At 43.0% G+C, this 25,402-nt stretch overlaps 1 protein-coding gene across 9 annotated transcripts in view; it reads right to left on the bottom strand.

Annotated features, from left to right (window-relative positions):
- PSD3 (pleckstrin and Sec7 domain containing 3) overlaps positions 1-25,402 on the bottom strand; it is a 201,216-nt gene that overhangs the window by 18,287 nt on the left and 157,527 nt on the right. For all 9 annotated transcript variants that reach the window (XM_053290547.1, XM_053290549.1, XM_053290552.1 and 6 more), the window contains 5 exons: positions 21,934-21,977; positions 15,899-16,092; positions 14,637-14,707; positions 5,718-5,875; positions 4,347-4,491 (listed from right to left, as the gene is read on the bottom strand). In XM_053290547.1, coding sequence (XP_053146522.1) covers positions 4,347-4,491; positions 5,718-5,875; positions 14,637-14,707; positions 15,899-16,092; positions 21,934-21,977 — 612 coding nt within the window. The remainder of the gene's footprint in view (positions 1-4,346; positions 4,492-5,717; positions 5,876-14,636; positions 14,708-15,898; positions 16,093-21,933; positions 21,978-25,402) is intronic.

The raw sequence follows: 25,402 nt of genomic DNA, 5'->3' as shown, positions 1-25,402 counted from the left end.
GTAGGGAGGTCCATTGAGGGCCCTTTGCCCAGGACCCCTCAAACTGGGAGCCAGCTCTGGTGGGGTGGGGGGAGGGACTGAAGAGCATAGCATCTCAATTGAGCCACTGCAGTAAAGAATGACAGGGAAACAGAAATATATCCTCAAATAGTGCACTCAACGGGCAGCCACATCTTGATTCAGGCCGCAACATTTAAAACAGCAACTAGACAGAGTTGACAGTTTTTCATCCCCTGCAGAACGCACAGGAGCCTACTGGCAAGTTCTCTAGCTGACAGATAAGAGCGGGCAGATCTCAACTTGTCCCAGAATTTATCTCCTTTGAAAACATAACACTGCTTCCTCCTGCCTTTTGGCTGAAAACATCTAGCTTGTGTCCTTTTGCTCCCTGTCCCTTCTTTCTACCAATACACAGACCATATTTTTCTTAATGGGCAGCTGAAAATGAAACTATGCTGCCAGATACTGGCTTATGTATTATGACAAATGAAACAGTAATCCACACCAGGAAAATGATTGGGGAATAACTCAGGATAAAGATACAAAAGATGACCTTGGTCTAGATAGCAGCAGGAGAGAGAGAGAGAGAGAGAGAAAGAGAGAGAGAGAAACCTGGGAATGGAGGTGGCACAGCATTCCTAGAGCCCCATTCAGACATTTGCCATCTGTGGATGGCAAATGTGTAGGAGGGACAAACAGGAGCACAGTCAGGGAGCACGTTGATGCAGGGGTGTGGCAAGTAGGGATGTGCAAATTGATTCGGGTATGAATCAATCTGTACCCGAATCTTGCTGATTCAGGTGATTTGGAGACAAAACAAATCACCCCTGTGGTCCATTGGCTAGATTCAGGTACATATCGAATTGCACCTGATTTGATTCGAATCGATTTCAGATTCCGATCCCTCCTATTAATCCCCCCAGATTCCCAGTTTTCATTTTTTAAAAAAAGCTAAGGTCTAGCCCTTTTAGAAGTGGAGTTATGGAGCAAAATGTGTGGTCACTATTTTTCAAGTGTTTGGATTCTTTGGTGTATAATAACTTTCCCTCAATTAATCCCTATGAAGATTCATTACACACCTTCATTTCTTCTATTCATTTGGTCTGTCTTTTCAACAACGCCAACTGACAACTGCCATGTGCCAACTACACCCCGCCCCCTGCAAGGCAGTGGGGTACTACTCAGTTTATGTTTTAGGATTTTTTTTCAAGTGTTTACTCTCTTTAGTGTCTAATAACCTTTCCTCATAATGAATCCCTATGAGGATTCATTACACACCAAAGAGTCTAAACACCTCAAAAATTTCTAAAATATAAACAAAGTACCCAGTGGTTTGTGGGGTAGTCGGAACATGGGATGCCACTAATTCCCCACTCCCACCAGGAAAGCAGTGGGGTCAAAATGAACAGAAGAAATGAAGGTGTGTAATGAAGACACCAAAGAATCTAAACATTTCAAAAATACCTAAACAATAAACTGAGTACCCCAGTGTATTTGTGTGTGTGTGTGTGTGGGGGGGGGGTTGACACATGGCAGTTGACAGTTGCCACTGTCCAATCATAGTCAAAATGAACAGAAGAAACGAAGGTGTGCAATGAATCCTCATAGGGATTCATTATGAGGAAAAGTTATTATACACCAAATAATCCAAACCCTTGAAAAATAATGACTGCACATTTTGCTCCATAACTCCACTTCTACAAGGGCTAGAGTGTAGCTTTTTTTTTTTTAAATGAAAGCTGGGGATCCATTTTAGGGTTAGGATATGGCAACTTTGAATCCCCATTGTTTTCTATTGAGGAAATGTTCAAAATCAGTAAAACCTAAAAAAAAATTCATTAAAAATCAATCATATCCCACTACCTTGAAATTTGAGTGGTAGGTGGCACCCATGGGGACCTACCCACAACCCAAATTTGGTGTCCCTAGGACCTTGTTAAGTGGCCCGAATTGGTCTGAATCTGAATAGAATCAAATACAAGTCGAATCTGGGGTGATTCGGAGGGGGTAGATTTGGATACAAAACAAATCAAGGGTGATTTGTTTGGGGCACAAATCAAATTAAAAAAAAAATTGATTTGTGAACATCCCTAGTGGCAAGTGCCTTCACCATTACAACTCCAAAGCTGTATCTCCTGAGCCTCTCCCTGCTATGCATATGTTAAAGTCATGGGAGTCTCTGGCAGAAGAGGAGTGAGAATTCTAAGAGATATGAAAGGCCAGCTCAGGAACTCCCTAACTGACTAGAATTTGTACTTGGGAACTTTGGAAGCTGCCTTATGCTGAGTCAGACCATTGGTTCACCTAGCTCAGTATTGTCTACACTAACTGGCAGCAGCTCTCTGAGATTTCAGGCAGGAGCCTGAAAGCAGATGCTCTTCCACTGAGCAACGGTCCCATCCCATAGGGACATCCAGCCTCAACTCTATGACTGTTCTGTATCCACCATTTGTGGTTGCTACTGGAAATCAAAACCGTGACAGTAATTTTGAAAGCTCCAAATCTGTAATGACATACAGTAGCCTTTAGCATATTTAAACAATTGCATGCAAAGAACCAGTTCACACCGACTTTCATCACTTGCACACTATAACATCAAGAGGTGACTCGTAGATGTGCATCACAGATCAAATCACAGATGGAATTTTCACATCACTACACAATACTACAAATGTAATGCTCTTCAGCCGAGTCAGTTCATACATTGAGACTGATGCAGGTTGTACAAGCCACAGAAACAATATCTGAGGGAAAGAAAAAAAAGATCCCTGTCTGACTTCTCTGCATTCCCCATGCCATGACGCCAGTGTATTGCATGTTTTCCTGCTCACACAATTCACTAGCAGGGACAGGGAAGCACACAACATGATGAGAGCACATTGCAGGTTGAGTGCTCTTAGGTATTAAACAAAGTAGTCTTCATGACCCAAAACATGATGTTTCAGCTTCCATGCCTTTCACAATCTTAGCCATGCCTACTCAGAAGCAAGTCCCACTGAATTCAATGGAACCTACTTCCAGGTAAATGTGCACAGGACTGCTGCCTTAGGGGGAAAAGGGGGGTTTCTCTAAATTATACTATTGCCTGTCAATTATAAGATTGGTTGATGGGCATCAATTCCAATGAAGTTATTAAGAATAATATATACAAACTTGCATATTTTGGGGGTGAATTTTGGGCACAACGTTCCACATTTAGGAGTGTTGGCTGACATAAGGAGGAAAATTACTCCAAGTAGTCCCATTGAAATTAAAAGGACACGTCAGACATTGCCCCACTTGTCCTTTTAATTGTAATGGGACTACTTGGAGTAAGTTTCCTGTCACCCGTATTGCTATATTGCTGTTTATATCGGGATGCTAGAGAAGAACTTATATCCCCTCTGTTACTCAAATTTCTCAGAAGGTGTTAGCTCTTTTATACATATTACTGCCTCGCAGATTCAAGCCCCGGGATTACAACAATTGTAGCTAAATTTTTCTACATTGCCATCAGGTTAAGGTCCCTATTAAGTGCTTAATTGCGAGAGCTGTCTATTGTTTTTAAGTAATTTATTATGAGTGATTGTATTCTGTTTTATTGTGTTTTAGCATTGTTTTATTGATCGTTGTATTGAGTATATTTGTTACTCCTATTTCTGCTGGCCAATGGCCGTAATAAAATTGATGATGATGAGTAATTTTCCTCATGCCAGCCATTATCTGATACATAAATAAGCAACCATATCCTAAGAGTTAAAAGAAAATATTGCAAGCAATGGTATCTTGGTTTTCTAGTTATGTAAATGCAAAATAACTCTAGTTTCAAAAAGCAAGAAAATCTCTTTATTATATTGCCCTGATAACAGTGGCTGACATATTCCAGTGTTATGAAGGCAGAGTAAGAGCTGTACCCTTGCAGAGACGCTGCTGCAGAGCTCAGCCAAAAACTTGCCATGCAGCCAATTGCACATGCAGGGTGGGGGAAGCAATTTTCACTACTCTTCCCTCCCTCCAGTCCAAACTATTTTTTAGCTTTCAGAAATATGTCCCTGAGGAATGTGCAATATATTCCTGTGATCCAAAAAGTACTTTTGGAGGGAGGGAAGAGCAGCAAAAATCAACCCTTTCCCCATGCACATGATCACTCAGCAAGCCTTTGGCTGATCTCTTCAGCAGCCGCTCTGTGAGGGAGCACCTCTTGCTCCACCTTGCAATGCTGCAGAATATATTAGCAAACGTTTTTAAAGGAGTTGTGCCAATAAATGATCTGTCCTGTTCTCTAGGAGAGAGTGAGGGGAACTTTTCCATGGCCATATTTTATGCAGTGCACACCTTTAAATATGCTTAAAACGGGATATTATCACCTGAGATAATTTGGTTGTGGAGGCAGGTAACAGAGGGCGGCTAAATTTCTTCTGGGACCCAATAGCAGCTGGAAACGGTGGGGCAGAAAAAACCGCTGCCACACAATTTATCTTATTGATCCACGACTCCATTTCTTCTGGGCTCCTGTGGAAGAGAGATAGATCAGTCAGGGTGTCTGAACTCCAGCCTCTCTCTTTTGCTTTCTCTTCAGTGTTGGCACTGACATAATAGGAACTGCCACTCTGGCCCATGTTTTCTGCTCCGGCATCATCTCCTGGACAGTGAATTCCAGCAGCAGCACTGCTTGGAAGATTCTACCCCTCATTCCCCATCCTTGTGGCTGAATTAATCTCAGAAGCATCCCCTCTCATTAAAGTCTGAATGGCTTCCTTGACTGATTCTTGCTGCTTCATCATTACACTTCACATACAGTTACAACATTTACCTGGGCCAGAGCCCAGTCGGGGAAAACAATGAAGGCAGTTACAATAAGTTCTACATAATTCTACAGTCTGTCAAGTAGTGGTTCACTGATAACACCCAGAGACTGATGAGCTGGAGCAGGGCCAGAAGAGGGCACAGGCATTATTATTATTATTATTATTAATTCGATTTCTATACCGCCCTTCCAAAAATGGCTCAGGGCAGTTTACAAAGAGAAATAAAACAAATAAGATGGCTCCCTGTCCCCAAAGGGCTCACATTCTAAAAAGAAACATAAGATAGACACCAGCAACAGTCACTGGAAGTACTGTGCTGGGGGTGGATAGGGCCAGTTACTCTCCCCCTGCTAAATAAAGAGAATGACCACGGTAAAAGGTGCCTCTTTGCCCAGTTAGCAGGGGTCTAACTGCTTGAGCTCTCTTCTATCCTGGCACACCCTACTTCCAGCATCTAACTTTCCTTTCTCTGTTATGGGGCAAACAAACCCTTGCTCTCCAGTAACCCTAAGATCCAACATTCTACCAAAACACATCTCACAAGCAAAAATCTTCCATTAGAAAATAAACAACCAAAAAATGGAGTAACACTATGTGTTTAAAAAAAACACACACCAACAAGTAAAACATATAATACATCAAATATTTTACTGTGTTAACAACCAATTAAAACCCTCTTAAATGAGCGATTCCCTAACCTTGGGTTGGGCTGCATTCAGCTTGGTGGGTCAAAAGTTGCACCAGCCTTGTTATAGCATTTGTTTATAGAGTTTCTCTCCTTTTCCTTATATTCAAGAACAAAAGTGTAAAAAGAACACTTTGAAAAGCATGCAAGAAGCAGCATATTTTTTTAAAAAAACAATTCACTGTTGGTTGTGTAATTTGCTTAACTCCCAAAGAGAACCAAGGGAACTCCCAAAAGAAACCTACTGAGCTTGGAAAAGCAGCACTCTCCAATCAGCCGTCTTGAGCTTCAGGACATTGGGTTTCTTCTCATAATCAGTTGCCTTCGATGCTAATGCATGGTGAACACTGACTGCATTTTTAAGATCTTCCTCTGATAAAGCCTTATCTGGTTTGTATTCATCCTGCAGAAATTAAAATTTTAAAAGGTATAAATTATTTCTTTCTGCTATTGTGTTCCCTGGTTCAATTCCAAAGGAAGCAATAAAATACTGCTGCAAAAGAATTGCCTCGAGTGGCAAACACAAGCACGTGTAGTGCAATGCTATGAATATTTACTTAGAAATAAGTCCCACAGTGGAGCCATACATAGGACTGTAGCCTGAGTTTCATTAGCACACTCTCTCTGTATCTACTGTATTCACCTGCCATTGAAAAGTCTGCCTTTTAAGATTCTCAATAGGGTAACAAGCAATACTGGCTAACTTTATGACTGAATTTACTCAAGGAAGTCCCACTGAAATTAAAAGGAGAAGTTAGGAATGCCTAACTTGTTCTCTTAATTTCTATGGGAAATCAAATTATATGCAGAGCATTGGTCTTCCAGAATTTTCACTTGAGGCACAAATGACCAGCCTCAAACTATCATACTTGGGACACATTATGAGAAGATCCAGCTCCCTTGAGAAGTCCATCATGCTCAGAAAAGTTGAAGGAAAGAGAAGAAGACGACGACCAGCAGCAAGGTGGATGGACTCGATTACGACAGCAATGAATGCCCCACTGAGAGACCTTAGAGGCCAAGTTGAAGACAGATCATCCTGGAGAGAATCTATCTATGTGTTCGCTAAGAGTCGACACCGACTTGACGGCACTCAATCAATCAATCAATTGGTCTACACTACCAATTAGTGGCTCAGCAGGATGTCAGATGGAGGTCTTTCCAAGTCCTATCTGGGGATGCCAGGGATTGAAGCTGGGACCTTTTATAGACCAACAAATGCTCTACTACTGAGCTATGGTCCCTCTCTAAGTCATATGGCAGAACAAGTATTCCCCTGCACTTGTGAACGTTTCACTAGAACTGCCAGGGTTTGAACCTAGCACTTTCTTCATAAAAAAATAAGGGTTACCACAACAGTATGAGCTTTTACAATCTTCTAATGTACAGGATACTACTATCCCACCAGTTAGTATAATGATTTGTGATTGCTATGATGGAGTATTACTACCTCCTCAGTAAGGAGAGAGAAATAAAGGATGGATCCACACAGCAGCCTGCCACAGCACAGACTTGGGAGTATGTTGGCCCTGAAGAATGGACTCATCTTTAGATCGGACAATCTACTTTTAAAAATGAATTTTAACTCCTAACATTTAAATTCCAATGAATTAATTTTAAGAAGATCCTGCCTTTAAAGAGCAGGATCTTGCAGGGTGATAAAATGGGCTAGCATCCCCTCATTTTGCAGTTGTGATTTTCTTCCTTCATCCCCCGTGGGGATGTTTTGTTTTATTGCTAAATTGACATCTTCAAAGTAGGTTGTTAGGTTCTTTTGTTTTTTTACATTATTAAGGAAAAATATTAGAGAATTCTGGAAGTTAGCAAAACACAGAGGGAAGTGGCATCGAAAAAATGTGCAAAACAACCCCAAAATAACTTCTGACCAGTACAAATAGAGCTTCCAGTAGTGCCCATGCTGATTACTCAACGTCTTCAGAATAGGCACTGCGGGTCAGCGGTTCATTAAATCAATTTCAATTCAGCACTGACCCGTGGCAAATTCAATGCAGAAAAGCCCACGGCCAACAACATAAGCAAGGTAAATCAAAGATCCCTCCATGTTTGGGAGATGGGAATGTGACTAATATGCTGTCCATCCTACACTGGATAGCAAATCAGAAGTCAAAGCAATTGCAGAAATGCCTTTAATGGGACTGGAAATAATGCTAGAAACAGAAGCAAGTAAGTAAGTGTGTGTGAGGGAGATAACCACTAACAACAGTTAGCAACTGATGCATGTCTTCTTCTATTGTAAAAACAGTTCTAGTAAAAAGGTGCTAGTGCTATATCTGACAGTGAACAAGGGGTGCTGGGTTATACTAGGTGATTAGATACAAAAGAGGACACAGCTCTCTTGTAGAAGACAAGTCTTTAAGAAGAATTCCAGCAGGTGCATTTTGTCCTACAGGGTAGAAACAGGGTTGGAAAAGGCTGTACCTGTTGGAATACTTTCTTCCGCCTAAGCAGTAGCTCATTTGCATCAGGGAGCTTCTTGGAGCTTGGTCAGACAAGTTCAGGGATTTCAAAGTTCCCTTGATCCCAAGGCTCTGGTGCTTCCTTAGGCATACCTACAATTCCCTGGAGCCTTAGAAGTGTTGGAGAGATTCAATAAAATTCTTATCTCCAACAAAAGTGCAGAGGAAATATGTTCACCATATGAGTCAGCCAACAGACGCAGGCTACCGCTGATTTAACCTGCACTCCTCCACTTGGCCAATAGCAGCATCTCTCAAAGGCCACTCCCATTGGCTGATGATGACTCCTTTCCCCATTCTCCAGTAAGCTGGAGGGGACTTTGCCCCAGAGCCTACCACAAACTGGAAGTACCTGTGTACTGTGACCTTCTGTGTTTCAGTACATTTCTCATTCTTCTTTACAGCTCACCTCCTCGATTCAATTATGCCCTTGCTACAAATTATATTGAAAACCAACCTCTGTGACATTAAACATGGCATTTGCAGGCTATGACTTTGCTTGTTTGTTCTGCATGTTGTATCCCTTCTTAAAAAATTAACTTTTTTTTGCTTTTTATTACTATTATCTCTTTCAGAACAGGGAGTAACTCAAATCCTGTGCCTGTGGCTAGTAAAATCAGTGAGATCTTGATCTATAGGTGTACAGCAGCAAAGAAGATACAGTCATTTAAAAAGTGTTTTGGAGGGAAAACAGAGGTGAACTGATTGAGTCAAGGTCATATAGCTGGTGGCAAAACTATATATCTCTTAGGACATATTGTGACAAAAGTAGAAATACTGCTAGACAGGTTTTGTTAGGAATCAAGAAGGCAGAGGGTCCCCCCAACACACACACACACACACACACACACACACACACACACACACACAAGCTTTCATTACTAAAGAGAACCACTGCTGAAGAAGCTTTTCCTACAGCCAAGATAGCAAATTCGTTCATCTTAGAACATCTTCTTACGATACCTTTGTGGTGTGAAGACATACTGAGTGTTGGAAGCCCTGGGCTATGTGGGAGGAGGTCATGCTATCATAAGCTCTTCCCCTGTGACCCAGAACTCTTCACATTATCTTCATAGCATGGGAAGGAACAAAGCTGCAGTGACTTACATGCCATGCAGGCAATATAAGAACAAGAACTTAAGAATATCCCTGCTGGATCAGGCCCAAGGCCCATCCAGTCCAGCATCCTGTTTCACACAATGGCCCAGCAGATGCCTCTGAGAAGCCCACAGGCAAGAGTTGAGGGCATGCCCTCTCTCTTGCTGTGGCTCCCCTGCAACTGCATAGCTTCATAGCACCTTGTCAATATCACAAGGTGCCCTTAAATGTAGTGGAAAGAGTTTTGAACTTGGAACTGCCAGATGAGGGCTTAACTCCCTTCCCTGCCATCAAGCTCCTTGGTTGGGCCTCAGGCAAGTCACTTACCTCTAGCCTACCTCATGGGTTTACTGAATTATGAGGCTAAAATGGGATGGTCCCAGGTGAAAAAATAGGTAGACAGAAGTGGGTTTTTTTTTTATTTTCTAGGTGACACCTGTATCATGAAAACATTACCCACCTAAAGGACCTATCTCTAGGCACCCACTTTCTTAAAACCTTCGATTCTCAGTAATCATTGGCTGATGATTACTGTACTGCAAGCTCCACCTCAGTGAACATCCACATGATGGTAGGTTTCTCCATTGTGTCTGAACATAGTGAGCAATAATGCTTGGAATTATTCTGCTTCTTGGCTCACTCAGCTGTGCATGTTCCCTTGAAGAGAGATCCCTGTTCTAAAAAAAACCCAAGCCCCGCCCACCGTACTCAATGGCCTTTTAAAACCAAAATAACCAAGGAGACACATGAATAGTTGAGTGGCCATGGCAGGAGTGCAGCAAAATCAGACACTTTGGATGATTTGTCAATGATAGTCAAAGCACATATTTTTGTCCACATTCTTAAAGACCTTTGTTAAAAATTAATCCCCCATTTCCACACTGACTAAAAGCTCCCAATTCTCACAGCAGTATTTGAAAAGCAGCAGTTATTATGGCTGAATTGGGATTAGCTAGAACATACATCAAAGTAGCTCAGCACTCTCCCCTCTCTCTTAAAAAAGTATGTTATTGCTGTGGAAAGTGGATAAAAAGTGAAACAAAGAAACCTGAATGCCATCTGTTCAGTTTTAATTGTATGCAAGGCTGGGATTATCATCAAAAATGGGGGGGGGGAGTTTCCTGCTTCTTTCTATCTTTGCATTAGTCTCTACAAAAAAAAATTTCAGAAGTGAAACATTTGGCATCTGCTAACAACACTCAGTATCTATTTCACTAGCCAGGATTACATTTTAACCATTACTTTGAAATGCTACAACAGTAGCTAGAATTGAGGCATGTAGAAACACACAGTACAAACTTGTATTGCTTTTGTACCTGTGCAACTGGCATAGCTTCCCTCAAAGAATCCTGGGAGCTGCCGTTTCTGAGGTGCAGAACTTTCTTTGTTAAAGTTAAGAACATAACAACAGTCCTGCTGGATGAGACCCAAGGCCCACCCAGTCCAGCATCCTGTTTCACACCAGATGTCCCTGAGACACCCACAAGCAAGAGGTGAGGGCATGACCTCTCTTTAGAATTGTGCACAGAACTGGTACGGCTGGTTCAGGTCAAATCCAAACCGACCGAACCGACACATCTAAACTGTGCCTGGCTCGGTTTGGCCACTGAATCGGGCTGAACCAGATTGGGGGATATACTTGTAAAGGGGACTCTGGTAAAGATTCCCCCTTACAAATACAGGGGGATGGGGGGCCTTCAGGAGTTAAGGGGCAGCTGGGCAGGGACAGGGAGAGGTGTAAATAGCTGCTTACCCTGCCAGCATGGCTGCCAGTGCTGCTGCTCACCCTCCTGATGGCCCCAAGCATGCTCCCCTCTCCTTTTATCAAGCTGCTTCTGAGGCGGTGGCTTGGTAAAAGGAGAGGGGAGTGCACTTGGGGCCGCCAGCAAGGTAAACAGCCACAACGGCAGAATAAGCAGTGCTTTACACCTCTTGCTGCCCCTGCCCGGCCATCCCTGTTTGTGCAGAACTGGATCACCCAAACTGGGCCTGGTCCAGTCCGGTCCGCAATCAAACCTACGAACTGACCCCGATTCGAGGTGAACCCTTTCTCCATGAACTGTTCATGCACACCCCTACCTCTCTCTTGCTTTTGTTCCCCTTCAACTGGGGAGGCATCCCCAGGTATTTAGAGGCATCTTGCCTCTGAGGCTGGAGGTGGACAATAGCCACAAGACTAGTAGCCATTGACAGACCTGTTCTCCATCAATTTGTCTAAACCACTTTTAAAGCCATCCAAGATAGTGGCCATCACAGCATTCCCTGGCAGAGAATTCCATAGATTAATTATGTGCTGTGTGAAACAGTACTTCCTTGTGTTGGTCCTAAATTTCCCAGCCTTGAGTTTCATGTGATTACCCGTGGTTCTAGTGCTGTGAGAGAGGAAGAAAAAATTTTCTCTGTCCACTCTCTCCACTTCATGCATAATTGTATACATTTCTATCATGTCTCCCCATAGTCGCCTCTTTTCCAAACTAAAAAGCCCCAGATGCTGCAGCCTTGCCTCATAAGGAAGGTGTTCCAGGCCGAATCATCTTGGTTGTCCTCTTCTGCACCTTCCCCAGTTCTACAATATCCTTCTTAAGATACAGTGACCAGAACTGTACGCAGTACTCCAAATGTGGCCACACCGTCGTTTTGTATAAGGGCATTATAATATTAGCATTTTTATTTGCAATCCTTTTCCTAATGATTCCTAGCATGGAATTTGCCTTTTTCACAGCTGCCACATACTGAGTCAACACTTTCAACAAGCTGTCCACCAAAACCCCAAGATCTCTCTCCTGGTCAGCTCAGAACTCATCAGTGTATATGTGAAGTTGGGGTTTTTTGCCCCAATATGCATCACTTTACACTTGCTTACAATGCACCGCATTTGCCATTTTGTCACCCACTTACCCAGTTTGGAGAGATCCTTTTGGAGCTCCTCACAGTCTGTTGTGGATTTCACTACCCTAATTAGTTTAGTGTCATCTGCAAATCTGGCCACTTTGCTGCTTACCCCAACTTCTAGATCATGTATGCTATGAACCAGTTAAAGAGCAATGGTCCAAATACAGATCCCTGGAAGACCCCACTTCTTATTTATTCATTTATTTGTTTGTTTGTTTGTTTGTTTGATTGATTGATTGCTATACCGCCCTTCCAAAATGGCTCAGGGCGGTTTACAATTAAAACAAACCACTAAAACAATAAAAAGCTAAAACAAATTAAAAACAATATAACAACGATCAACAATTTAAAAACATTTTAAAACAGCAATTAAACAATTCCAGTAATTAAAAGCCCCAAAATCGGATTAGAATTTAAAAACCCTGGAAAGCCAGGCCAAACAAATACGTTTTAAGGGCTCTCCTGAAGGCTAATAAAGAATTCTAATTACGGATCTCCGCAGGGAGCGCATTCCACAGCCCCGGAGCATCTATAGAGAAGGCCTGCCTCTGAGTCGCCACCAGACGAACTGGTGGTAACTGGAGACAAACCTCCTCAGATGACCTTAATGTGCGGTGGGAATCACGCAGAAGAAGGTGCTCTCTAAGGTAACTCGGGCCTAAGCCGTTCAGGGCTTTAAAGGTAATCACCAGCACTGAACTCTTGGGTGGATGCCATCTGGCCCTCACGATTTGTTAACTTTTATTTTTTTCATGACAGTTTAGAACATCCTCTCATCACCTCAAATTGGTCCAGTTTTCCAGCCTCCAAGTCTGAGAAGCTCAGTTCTGGAGTGACTATATGGTCAGTATCCTCCCCCGTGAAGACAGATGCAAAGAACTCATTAAGCTTCTCTTCAATCTCCTTATTCTTCTTAATAATCCCTTTGACAGCCTCATCATCTAAGGGTCCAACTGCCTCCCTGGCAGGTTTTCTGCTGCTGATATATTTAAAGTTTTGTTATTCCCCTTGACACTTGTAGTTATATGCTCCTCAAACTCACTTTTTGCATCCCTTATTGTCTCCTATAGGAGAGTTCCCCTAGCCCCTTTCACAGAAGTTGACTGTCACTTTGGGTCTTCCAAGGACAAAAGAAACAAGGCTTGTACTGTCCTCATTTCTTCAGGCTTCCAGATCTCATATTTAAGAGAATGCCTTCTTTGTTACAAACCCTGCGGCCTATTAAGATCTTCAGGAGGGTTTAGCCTCTTTGGCTATGAATGGTGGTTTTAATTCGAGCTGGAAACGAGCTGTGTTAAGTAAATTTTCTTTTTTTGGCCTCTCCGTAGAGGGTTTGCATACTGTAGGAATTGAGCAAGCCAGGAAGTTAGTTAAGTAACATGTCCTGGATATAGAAGTTCAACAAGAAGGTGCATGGCTCAAGCAGGGTTTATACTTAAGGAGTCAAGCTATTAATCTTAAACCAGCTAAGTACTTTGATGTGGTGCTTCTGCCTAAATTTAGACAAGCCCTCACTTTAGCGCGTTTAAATGTTCTTCCTACAGCAGTATTGGATGGCAGGTTTAAGGGAGTTCTGCTATTTTTATGACTTTGCCCATGTTGCAAAGGGGTTATAGAATCCACCTCGCATGTTATTCTTATTGTGATTTTTATAGTGAACCCTGTTTAAGACTTATATCTCCTATGTTAGATAATTTGCCTGGCCGGTCTGATGAATTTTATTTAAATTATCTTTTAACTAATGTGGACACTGATATTATCTCTGTTATGGCCAGGTTTTGTTATATGATTTGTAAAATACGTACTGGTTTATTGTAAATGTTTGCTGGTCAATGACCGAATAAACGTATATCTATCTATCTTCAGGACAGGTTTGTCTGAGGGTGCCACCAGCTTGTCTGGTGGAGACTCAAAGGTGTGCCTTCTCTGTAGTTGCCCCAGGACTGTGGAATGCACTTCCTGCTGAGATTAGAGATGCTGAAAGACATCATCTCATATTCTGCGGGAGATGGCAATGGTAAACCCCTCCTGTATTCTACCAAAGATGACCACAGAGCTCTGTGGCTGCCAGGAGTTGACATTGACTCGATGGCACACTTTACCTTTACCATCCTTGTTGGCTTTTAGGAAACAACTAAAGACACATCTCTTCAGCCAAACTTTTTAGTTAGTGGGTGTGTTTTTTATGGATATTTTAATCTGATTTTTATATGTTTTAACTGTTAAATTCTTGGTTTGTTTTATGCTGTAAACTGCCTAGAGACTTCGGTAGTGGGTGGTATACATATTTATTAAATAAATAATAAATAAATATTAAGGGCGGAGGGAATGAAGAAGATGCGCATTCTCCCAATTGGGCAGTGGAGACTGAACAAACATCTCTTCAGGAGAGAAATGCACTTCTCTCCCATCCCCTTCAGAAAAGACCCTGGTGCATGGGGGGTGGTAGTAGTAGAAGGTCACAAAAGACTCACACTTTCATTATTTTTTTGAAAAGTCTAAAGTGGCTCAGAGCTAGAGAGCATCCAAAGTGGCTCAGAAATATATTGTATTTGCAGGACTATACTGTCACTCATCTAGCCTGTAAACACTGCAGGCACATTTGTCAATGAAGTGCCAACAAGAAAGAGCTAAAACGCCTCTGCTTTTTCATCTAAAAAGAATTCAAGAGCGTAGGTCTGGTAAACAAGCTCTTACCTTTTGCAAATAAAGCACAGTGCCCTTAAGAACAGCATAAAAGGTTTTCCATCCTCTTTTCCCTCGGGGAGCTAAAAAGCAAAACACACACAAGAATCCCAAAATCTACATAAGTAAACATTGATAATATAAGTTAATACTGTACTTTGTCTAAGTTCATCTGGTTTCGAATTACCTATCTCCCTGTCCTTTAAACAACAGATAGCTTTAGTATTGGTTGGGGGCCAGATAAAGAACAGGTTATATGTCCTGCTGAAAGCATGTGTTTCATCTTTCTGGAAGACTTCGGTTTTACTTCCTTTCATAGCTACCCCTCGATTAACCAGCACTATTTTCACCAGAGCTGCCTCTCAGAAGGTGACTGAGAGAAAGTCTTTGGGCTTGGGGTTTGAAAATGAACACAGGGAAAGCCATCCAGCCTGTCCCATAAATAGGGTAGCTAGGCCTTCAGAATGGGCTGTGCTAGAGTACACCAGGCCACCTAATGACACAGTGGGGAAATGACGATTAGCAAGCCAGAGGTTGCCAGTTCAAATCCCCACTGGGATGCTTCCCAGACTATGGGAAACATCTATATCGGGCAGCAGCGATATAGGAAGATGCTGAAAGGCATCATCTCATACTGCATGGGAGGAGGTGATGATAAAATCCTCCTGTACTCTACCAAAGACAACCACAGGGCTCTGTGGGCACCAGGAGTCGATACCGACTCAGGGGCACTCTTTCCCTTTTACTTTGGAGTACACCAGGAGGGAAATCCCAGAGTACAGGTACAAAATCAGGCCTAAAAAAGAGGAAGGCATCGGAGCACCCAGAGACCAATTCCATCCTTAGACATTTCTGACAGCTTTCCTCCTTAGAACATGTAAGAGAAATGGCCAAGTGGGAAATGGTCAGGCCTGCTGGCAGAGCAAAAACATCAGCTCAGGGGAGGGTGTTTCTGCTCTGTCGTTATCCTCCCCTTCCTCTTCTTCAATCAGCTGCTCCAAGTCCTTGGAGGCACCTTCTTGGCAACCCTTGTATACGCTTGTACAGGGTGAACACGTCCTCTGCTCTCCTTCCCACTTGTGAGATCCATAAACTGCTCTCCCACCTGGAATCTTGCAGTGACACCCCTTCCTTACATTCCCAGAGGAATGCTGTAGAGGTTGTTGCTGCTACCTGTGGGGTTCATCATTCCCTTTGCCCTTGGCATACCTCTCCCTCATTGCAGCATATACAGACTCATACAGAAACTAATTTTCCTGCTGAAACATACTCACTCTTCTTTCCATCCATATCAGCATGGATTTTACGTGCCAGGAATCCAGTTTTATACACAGCGGCATTGGGGTCATGAGGAATGTCCAGGAAAGGATTACTGGAATTGCCAATGCGATTGACAGCCTTTGATTGCATTCCATTATCCTTCTCATCGGTGCCATCGGAGGGGGATTTTTTCTTATCATCATCATCTCTAAATCAAATTAGAAACCAAATAAATCAAAATTCAGCTTGCAAACCCACTAGAGCTTTTATATTATGAAAGAACAAGTCACATTAATGAGAGGAACTCATGTTTATTATCACCTCAATCTAGCAAGAAAGTGGAAAGACACTTAGTGATTTCTGTGATTTTACATTAGACTCTGTGGAGTCCAACATGAACGAAGGTATTTCAACACACACCTAATTTTTCAACACACACCTAATTTTAAACTTGCAAGAAAACTTATTCATTTCAGTGAAATGGCTCATCTTTATATTTAGGAATGTGAATCAGGACTGAAGCCTTTATGCTCTTCTCCTGGGAATGAAGTTTTGCATCTCCCCAAAGCCTGAGAATCAGCATGAACAGTGTGGGCAGAGTTGACTGTACGTTCAGAAACACAAAGATGAGGCAGAGCTTCTAGTGATCAGGGGAGGCACTGCACAGTCCTCCATCCCTGTCCACCAGTGGATACTGTTCTCTGTTCTAGTGTCATCATTGCACACCAGTCCTTTGATCCTATCATATAACTCTCTCTCACTTTTTCAGTAGCAATGACTGATACCAGCGGTGTAGCAAGGTTGGAGTGGGCCCAGAGACAAGATTTAAAAATGGGTCTCCTCCTCACTGAAGCTTAGCTCATGAAGTAAAGAAATTTTAGATGAGGCTGAACCTATGTGCCACAATAGAACATCCTCCTAAATTACTTTTAAAAGGTTTTGTAAATTGTGGATGATGCAAGTCATTTAATAGAACTAGAAAAAGACATGCTGTTCCGGTAGCTCCAGGTCTTAATACTCACATCAATTTTGGAGGATGAATAGAACTGAAGGAAGCCTGGGCAGGTGCGCGGCTGGGGGAGTCAGTCATGTGACTTGCCTCTGGGCCCCCCCCAAGGCAGTGGGCCCCCAGACAACTGTCTCCCCTTGCCCTATGATAGTTACGCCCCTGACTGATACTGTCTTGGAAGCCATTCGTCCCCCACCTCAAAGGGATCTTGGAAAATGCTTTCTAAAATGCACTGTCTAGAGCCAAAATATGAAGACCGTTAACTTTCCCCATGCCTTAGGTATAGCATGGTGTAACAGAGGCTAGAAGAGAGACTTGAGAAAAGAAGCACTAGCTGTGCTGGGTTTTGAGGCAACAGCTACTCACATTGACAGTGCCACTTGCCCTGACCCATTAGTCCATTTAGATGTGGGATTTGCCACAGTTCCAGTATGCCTTGTAGATGCTGGGTGTGATAACTGATGACCCTACAGCTGAAGTGAGTGTTTGAGATCAGACTTAGGAATGCACTGCAAAATCCCACAACATCTGGGAAGACTGAGGCTTAATCCACACAAAAGAGCAACTGAGGTAATCGACCTGTTTCTAGACTGCACAGTGTCCAATTGCAGGTAGGGGGATCAAAATAATGCATGTCCATTAAAGAACTTCCATGCACACAGCATAAGGACATAGGAAGCTGCCTTCTACTGAGTCAGACCCTTGGTCTATCTAGCTCAGTATTGTCTACACAGACTGGCAGTGGCTGCTTTTCCAAGGCTGCAGGCAGGAATCTCTCTCAGCCCTATTGTGGAGAAACTAGAGAGGGAACTTGAAACCTTCTGCTCTTTCCAGAGCAGCTCCATCCCCTGAGGGGAATATGCTCACATGTGGTCTCATGTGGTCTCCCATTCAAATGCAACCAGGGCAGACCCTGCTCAACTAGGGGGACAAGTCATGCTTGCTACCACAAGACCAGCTCTCCTCTCTAAGCATATCACACAGGATAGGGTTATATCCTATCCTCCTTCCTAGTATGCTATTTTTCTATGTGCAGCAAATGTTTTAGAATATCAAAGCATTTAACCATGCAAACGCCCCTCCCCCCCACCAACCTTTAACTTTGTAGCACAGTCCAGAAAGAGCTTTACCACCTTATCTGCTGCTCGTGTGAACTAGGCCTGATTTTTAGAATGTCAAGAAATTGAAAAGCTAATCATGAGCCCTGAAGGATCATTCAGCAGCTCTCCACATATCACGCATAATTATTTGGCTACAGATTTATTGACAATTTTTTATCCTGTAAGTAATGATTGCAGCAGACAACTTTCAAACTCTTGCTTAGAGCTCAGAAACAAGAAGAGTGAGACAGAGAGTCTCTGGTCAAACTGATAGCCAGCAGGTTCTTTTTATCCTTGTTTCATTGGCAACACAACAGTTCAGTCTGTTCCAAGATCACTGGAGACGGATCAGCTAGTGGGAGCAAAGGGCTGTTCTTTGATCAGAATGGCAGAGCCATCTGCTACACGCAAGGCAGTGGAACACAATCCCCACTGTGCACATGGCCCAAGGTCACAGTTCTATGGACATACAAAGCTGCATTCTACAATCTATCTAGACCAGAACAGTGTACTTCAACTCAGAGGCGTAACTAGGGAAAACGGCGCCCGGGGCAAGCACTGAAATGGCGCCCCCCCACTGCGCCCCCCCACCGCGCCCCCCCACCGCGCCCCCAACATACTACATTATACTTAGGTTTTTCCTCACAAGCGCCCGCTGCCACCGCCAAGCCAGGCCACTGACTAGCCGCCAGGCGCCAGCAAAGCAATGGGGGGGGGGCCACAGGTGGCGCGGAAGGGACTGCTAGTGGGGAAGGGGGCACCGACGCTCTCCCTTGACTGCTGCAGCGCTGCTGCACTGAGCAGGAAACATTTGTATTAACAAAAAATTTAAAAATTAAAAAAAAAATTGGTCATGGCGGCGCCCCCCCACGTGACCAGAAAAGATGGCGCCCGGGGCACGTGCCCCCCCTGCCCCCCCTATAGTTACGCCTCTGCTTCAACTGGAAGTAATTCACCACGGACACAGGCAGGGCTCTTTCCTAGGACTGCGACTGAGATCTTGCTGCACAACGTTGGCCCTCCTGTAGATGCTGGACTACAATTCCCATAGTCCCTGTCTAATGGCCATAGTGGCTACGGAAACCGTGTACACCAAAAACAGCTGGGCCAAAGTTATGCAGCCTTGTATTAGAGCCTGAACTAAGGCTCTCTGCATCTGTTCTACCATGAAGTTCCAGACCCCCTCCCTCCCCATGTTTCCTGTGAAACCAAGAAAGCAAGCATTATTGCCACTGTGGGTCGCTTTTGACACAGCTGTGCCCTCTCCTTCACTCAATCCTGAAATCAGTTACAGTCCAAGCCTAAATTAACGAAACTGCTATTTGAGCTATTTTCAGAATGCCCCCTCGGGAGACCGCTTTCCTGGTGGCAATTCTGTCCGCTTAAGGAGCCTGAGACTGATGAATTGTAAAATCAACCTTCCGCAGTATTTCCTTGCTTCCTAACTTGTTTTTAAAATAGCAGTAGTCACTTATTTCAAGTTCTATCTGCTTACACGCATTTCCCCAAGCCCCTTGCCCCCAGTCAAGGAAAGCTGTTCTACTCTCTAAATGTTAAGATGTTTATCAATTACTCTGAACAGACCTAAGTCATGCCATAAGTGTCCTTGAATGTGGAGTACCTGAAAAACACCAGGAGTTCAGGCAGGATCGACTGTGCAGGACAGCGCTATACAAACAATCACAGATGGAAGTATGAAGCTGCTTTATACAGAGTCTAATCATGGGCCTTTCTAGCCCTATGTCTCTCCTGGATGGCAAGAGATCCCCAATGTCTCAGGCAGAGGTTTTGTTTTGTTTGGAGTGTGTTTATACATTTTTGGAAATCACTCACACAAACATATGGATCTGAAATGGCAATGACAGATATGAATAGAGCATTTGGGATGCAAAACTGATTTACAGACATGTCATTACTTCCCTTTTTCTAGCAGGTATAGAGGTATGTAGAGACCCATCTGTTTTGGTTTTTTTTGGGGGGGGGTTGCCTATAACTCTATGGTAAACTGATGGCACTGTATATATTACTATCATCATCAACAACAGTAATTTGATATTGACTGTTGATGCAACACCAGTGCAAAGGAGTGCAGAAATACAGAACAGATAGTGATGGTATATTTTATCCAAACAGTTTCCCCTGGTGTAGGAAAGTGTACAGTGGGATACCAAGGAAGCTTCACCTAGCTTCATCCAATTGCTTGACTGCCCTCACAGCAACACACACTGGTTCCATAAAAGTGGTCTACCTGCCAACATGAAAATGGGCACAGCTGCATTTAAACTGACATTTGCTACTCTGCCACACACCAGGCACGATTCTCTCCTGTTATAGAAAGTACCAGTGTCATAAGGAAGTCAAGTAAGAGAGGGTGATGGGGAGGAATGATTAAAGCATCTTGGCAGAGATTCGCCTCCTCATGTTTGGCTTTGAATTCAAATTGTTAGCTTCCTGAAGGCAGCTGAAGTGGGGTACACTAGACCTTTTGCAATTAATTATCTTTAATATCAGCTCGTTGTCAAGTGATCCATAGTTAATCAAGAGACAAGTGCTAGACAAGCCAAGAGGAAGAAACCTGACCCACAATGTGTTTCTACCCAGCAGTTCTGACACAATGTCCCAAAAGATAAAAGGCAGAAAACTAGGCATGTGTTTTATTCATGCTGCCACAGATTAACTGAGGATTTAATTTCTTTCTCTGAGATGAAGTTCCCGAGCAGAATAAAAATGCTTTCCACCCTTACAAGCAGCCTTTCATCGCTAACAACTTGTCTTGCTAGGTGGAGTAACAGCAGGCATGTGGCTTGCAAGCTATAATGAGCGTTTGACAACAGGCCTCCTGTTACAACTTGAGGAGAGTTTATCCAAAATTTCATGGCCCAGGGACAGCAACCAAAGGCAGAAACCACCAAACCCTCCTGCTGTGTGACCTCAGTTTATATCACTGGGGCTTAAATTCCCATGGAAATCCCATCAAAATAACGATGCTTTTGTATACCACTTCCGTATACTACAGTAATTCTCAGACTGAGAGTCATGAGATAGACAGGCATATGGCTTGATCAGACATTGTACTGGGTATATCCAATATTCTATGCCCATTGGAGAAGGGAGGGTCCCATTCAGTTACTCACCTCTTTTTTTTACCAATATATGGGCAATTGCATCATTTCTGTGGAAGAAGTAAGGAAACACTGGGATTCTTGGATGAAGCCTACACTATAGTCAATAGCAGGGGGGAAACTCCAAAGTACCACCATTGCCTGATCTCTGAATGACTGAGCAAAAGTGAGAATAGGGAGTAACTTGAACTGGGCTATCCTGCGATTATAAGGAGGATATATACCCACTGTTCTGGAAACTGACTGAGAAAACTTATTATGTATGTGTATTTTAGCATAAGAGTATAACATGCCCCAATTTTAAATTAGGAACATAGGAAGCTGCCTTAAACGGAGTCAGATCAATGTTCCATTCAGCTCAGTATTGTCAACATTGACTGGCTCTCCAAGGTCTCAGGCAAGAGTCTCTCCCAGCCCTGCCTGGAGATGTAGAAATAGTTCTGCCTTGAGTCTCGGAAGTCTGGGAAACACTGTTCAAGTATTTCATGTACATTATTGCAGTAATTATTACAAGGAGAGACTAAGTCACAAGAAATGGTGGCTTGCCGAAGACCAACTAATAAATTCTTGGCCGAGGTGGGATTTGAACCAGTGACGTTTCATGGCGTTTCATTATCATCATGTTACACTAGCCACAAGTGTAATGAATGAATGAATGAAGGCTGCCCAAAAGCTGTGTGTGGTTGATTGCTCTCCTAGAATGTTGTGGTGGATTTCTGAAGGTTCTAGAAGCTGTTCCATATGCCGCCTGCCTATCAAGTGGAATGCCATAAAAGAAACCATTTTAAAAACTCATTAATTCCACATAATATACTTACACTGCCCACTCAAGCTTCTCATTTTTGATTGAATTGTAGAGAGCCTGTAAAAGGAAAACAAGATGAAATTACTGGTTTTGTCTTGACCATACATAGGAGATTGCCATTTTTTTTAAAGAGCTAAATGTCACAAGCAAGCTGCCTTTGATCATGACAGCACCCACACATGGCACACTAAGAACTGAGCAAGAATTAAAATAGGTTTCAAGAGCAGGGGTCCATAAATGCATTCGTTAGCTAACTACTGGCAAGAACCTTTTTTTTAAAAAAAAATTCTGGCAAGAACCCATGCCTTTCTCTCATACCTGGTTGGGAAAAGGATAGAGGGTCTTTTCTGATCTTTCACTGACTTTGGAGAGGCTCAGGGTACTCTCCAAAGATGTCACATTACTTTCCAAGCTCCCCCAAGGTCCAGAGCACCTGGGACCAGTCCTATCTAGCTCATAGATAGGGAGGTGGGGGTGTATGCTGGGTTTCAAATCTCAGTATGACATCACAGACAAAACATGCGTCTCTCTTTTGGGGGAAGGACAAGGTGAATGGAGCGCACACACTCTGGCTGGCTACCAAGGTCAGCGATGTTCAACTTATGCTGAAAAGGTTAATTACCATTATAAGTGGATGATTACAAGGATTGGCAACTGACAATCCAGGGTTGTATTTGAGCTTCCCATGTGTACGACTCTAGATCCTATTATGTACCTCAACTGCCTTCACCTGACTGGAGACAGGCAAGGGGCTCTTTAACTCCATGCTCTTCCTCAGTCTGGACAGCAATGGAAGCCATAGCAAAGCTGAGATGGAAAATCTCCCATCAGATATTGACAATGTTACCATACAGAAGTCAAACAAGCAAACAGAGGAGCTGAAGTCCATATGGGGTGATAGTCAACTAAAGCCTCTGCTGCTGTTCACATTGGAGCCCTTCATCTATGTCTTTTATATAGTCTATGCAAGTGCAGAATACTGAATATCTGGTGCTCTACAACCAAAATAACTTGCAGCAAATGCCCAAATTGTCAGCTTCATAACATTTACTACATGCACACATATACACACAAAGTCATTTGTGAAATCTAAAATGATTCATATCATGAAATAAGCAATAGTTATCTTGATTGCCTATTTCATGTTAAGAATCTAACACTGCCATCTAGTAATATTTACATTCACGAGGTAGAATGCCCTGTGATAGGTAATATAACTAGCAGCATTTGGCTATATTACTAAATGGTATGCCTATCTTTGAAAGCAAAACAAAGAATGTGGAACATAAGATAGATAGATAGATAGATAGATAGATAGATAGATAGATAGATAAACTTTATTACGATCGTAGATCAGACTGTACAACCAAAAAAATTACATAAGACTAGAGCGTATAACACAACTCTGCTCTGTTGCTTCAAGGTAGACTAGCTCGGCTAAGCCTCTACCGGATGGATCTTCCTTTGTTCTCTCGAAAACCACAGCTACGGTATTGCCCATCTCAAAGGACCCATCCGAGTATGTGAGAAGAATGAGAATGTCATTTCCAAAGAAGCTGGAATACCCCACACTGAGTAGTCCATCTCAGTTCTTCAGCACTTAAACACACATTTCAAACAAAGTACTGTACAGTCATAATCAATGGAATGGAAAGTTTTATTGAGATTAATAGGCAAGGTATGGGAAAGTTGAACGAAGGCATTTGAAAGATTAAAATGTGGCTGAACTACTGCTAGAGGTGTTCCACTTTTGAGTGCAGTGGCTTTGGGAAACTTGGGCTTTCCCCTTGATCCAAAATGGAAAACACTCTGGAATCACACTCCTCCATCCTCTCGGTCTCATTGTCCATCCACATTGTGCTAGCCTAACTATTTTCCCTTTATTGTCCACCTCAGTAATTTTCCACTGCTATGTCTTGTTGCATCATAGTCTGCTCCTGCTTTATTCTTCATACACCTTTCAGTTCTGAAGGATTGTTAGCCTGATATCTGAGTTTTTATTTTAAGAACATAAGAACAGCCCTGCTGGATGAGGCCCAAGGCCCATCTAGTCCAGCATCCTGTTTCATACAGTGGCCCACCAGATGCCACTGGAAGCCACAGACAGGAGGTGAGGGCATGCCCTCTCTCCTGCTGTTGCTCTCCTGCAACTGGTACACAGAGGGATCCTGCCTTTGAGGCTAGAGGTGGCCTATAGCCCTCCGACTAATAGCCATTGATAGACCTCTTCTCCATGAAGTTATCCAAATCCCTCTTAAAGCCTTCCAGGTTGTTGGCTGTCACCACATCTTGTGGAGAATTCCACAAATTGATTATGTCTTATTTGAAAAAAATACTTCCATTTGCTGATCCTAAATTTCCTGGCAATCAATTTCATGGGATGACCCCTGGTTCTAGAGTTATGTGAGAGGGAGAAGAATTTCTCTCTATCCACTTTCTCCACACCATGCATGATTTTATAGACCTCTATCATGTCTCCCCGCAGTCGTCTTTTTTCTAACCAAATAGCCCCAGGTGTTGTAGCCTTGCCTCATCAGAAAGGTGCTCTAGGCCCCTGATCATCTTGGTTGCCCTCTTCTGTGCCTTTTCCAGTTCTACAATGTCCTTTTTTAGATGTGGTGACCAGAATTGTATGCAGTATTCCAGTGTGGCTGCACCTTATTTTAATTTTACACTTATATCCCACTCTTCCTCAGAGGGGCTCAGAGCAGTGCACATGCTTATTTTTATCTTCACAACAACCTTGTGAGGTAGGTTAGGCTGAGAGATGCATGACTGGCCCAGAATCACCCAGTGAGTTTCGTGGTAAATGGGGATTTGAACTCGGGTCTTACCGGTCCTCATCCAACACTCTAACCACTACGCTATGCTGGCAAGAGTTGGCATGAGCAAGCAGGGTGGGGCTTGTTGATAAAGAAAAAAGCCATTCCACTCAGCCTAAGGAACGGATTACCTCCTCAGCAACTCTGGGGGCATAATTGCATTCTGGGTAGCCCTAGAGGTTTGCCAGGCTACACTTCCATGAAAACACATCAGTGATGAGGATTTAGAATCACCAGTATTATTTATCCGTCTTCCCAACCCTTCTATGCTTAAGTCCCACTAAAGTCAGTCCAATGTAATTATGTAAGAGCATGCTTTAATACAGGATTTATCAAACTTGGGTCTCTGGACATGACTACAACTCCCATCATGGCCTTTGGCTATTTTGGCTGGGGATGATGGGAGTTGTAGTCCAACAATATCCAGGGGCCCAAGCTTGAGAATCCCTGCTTTAATTTCACAAAGGATTAAGTGTGCTTAACTTTCTTTAGCTTGTATCCCATGTATACATTGTAGAGTGTTCACAAAGGAGAACAACTTTCTTCTGCATCACTTGCAACTCACCAAACTGTGTACAGGCCACCAAGAGCTCAGTCATCCTCTTGGTTCTAATGCTTAAATCCTGACATTTAAATAGAGTGATCCATATAAAACAAGAC

The sequence above is a fragment of the Hemicordylus capensis genome, chromosome 2 (assembly GCF_027244095.1).
Source record: "Hemicordylus capensis ecotype Gifberg chromosome 2, rHemCap1.1.pri, whole genome shotgun sequence".
Taxonomy (NCBI): Eukaryota; Metazoa; Chordata; class Lepidosauria; order Squamata; family Cordylidae; genus Hemicordylus; species Hemicordylus capensis.
The sequence above is the reverse complement of the archived record's forward strand: the minus strand, read 5'-3'. Positions and strand labels throughout refer to the sequence as shown.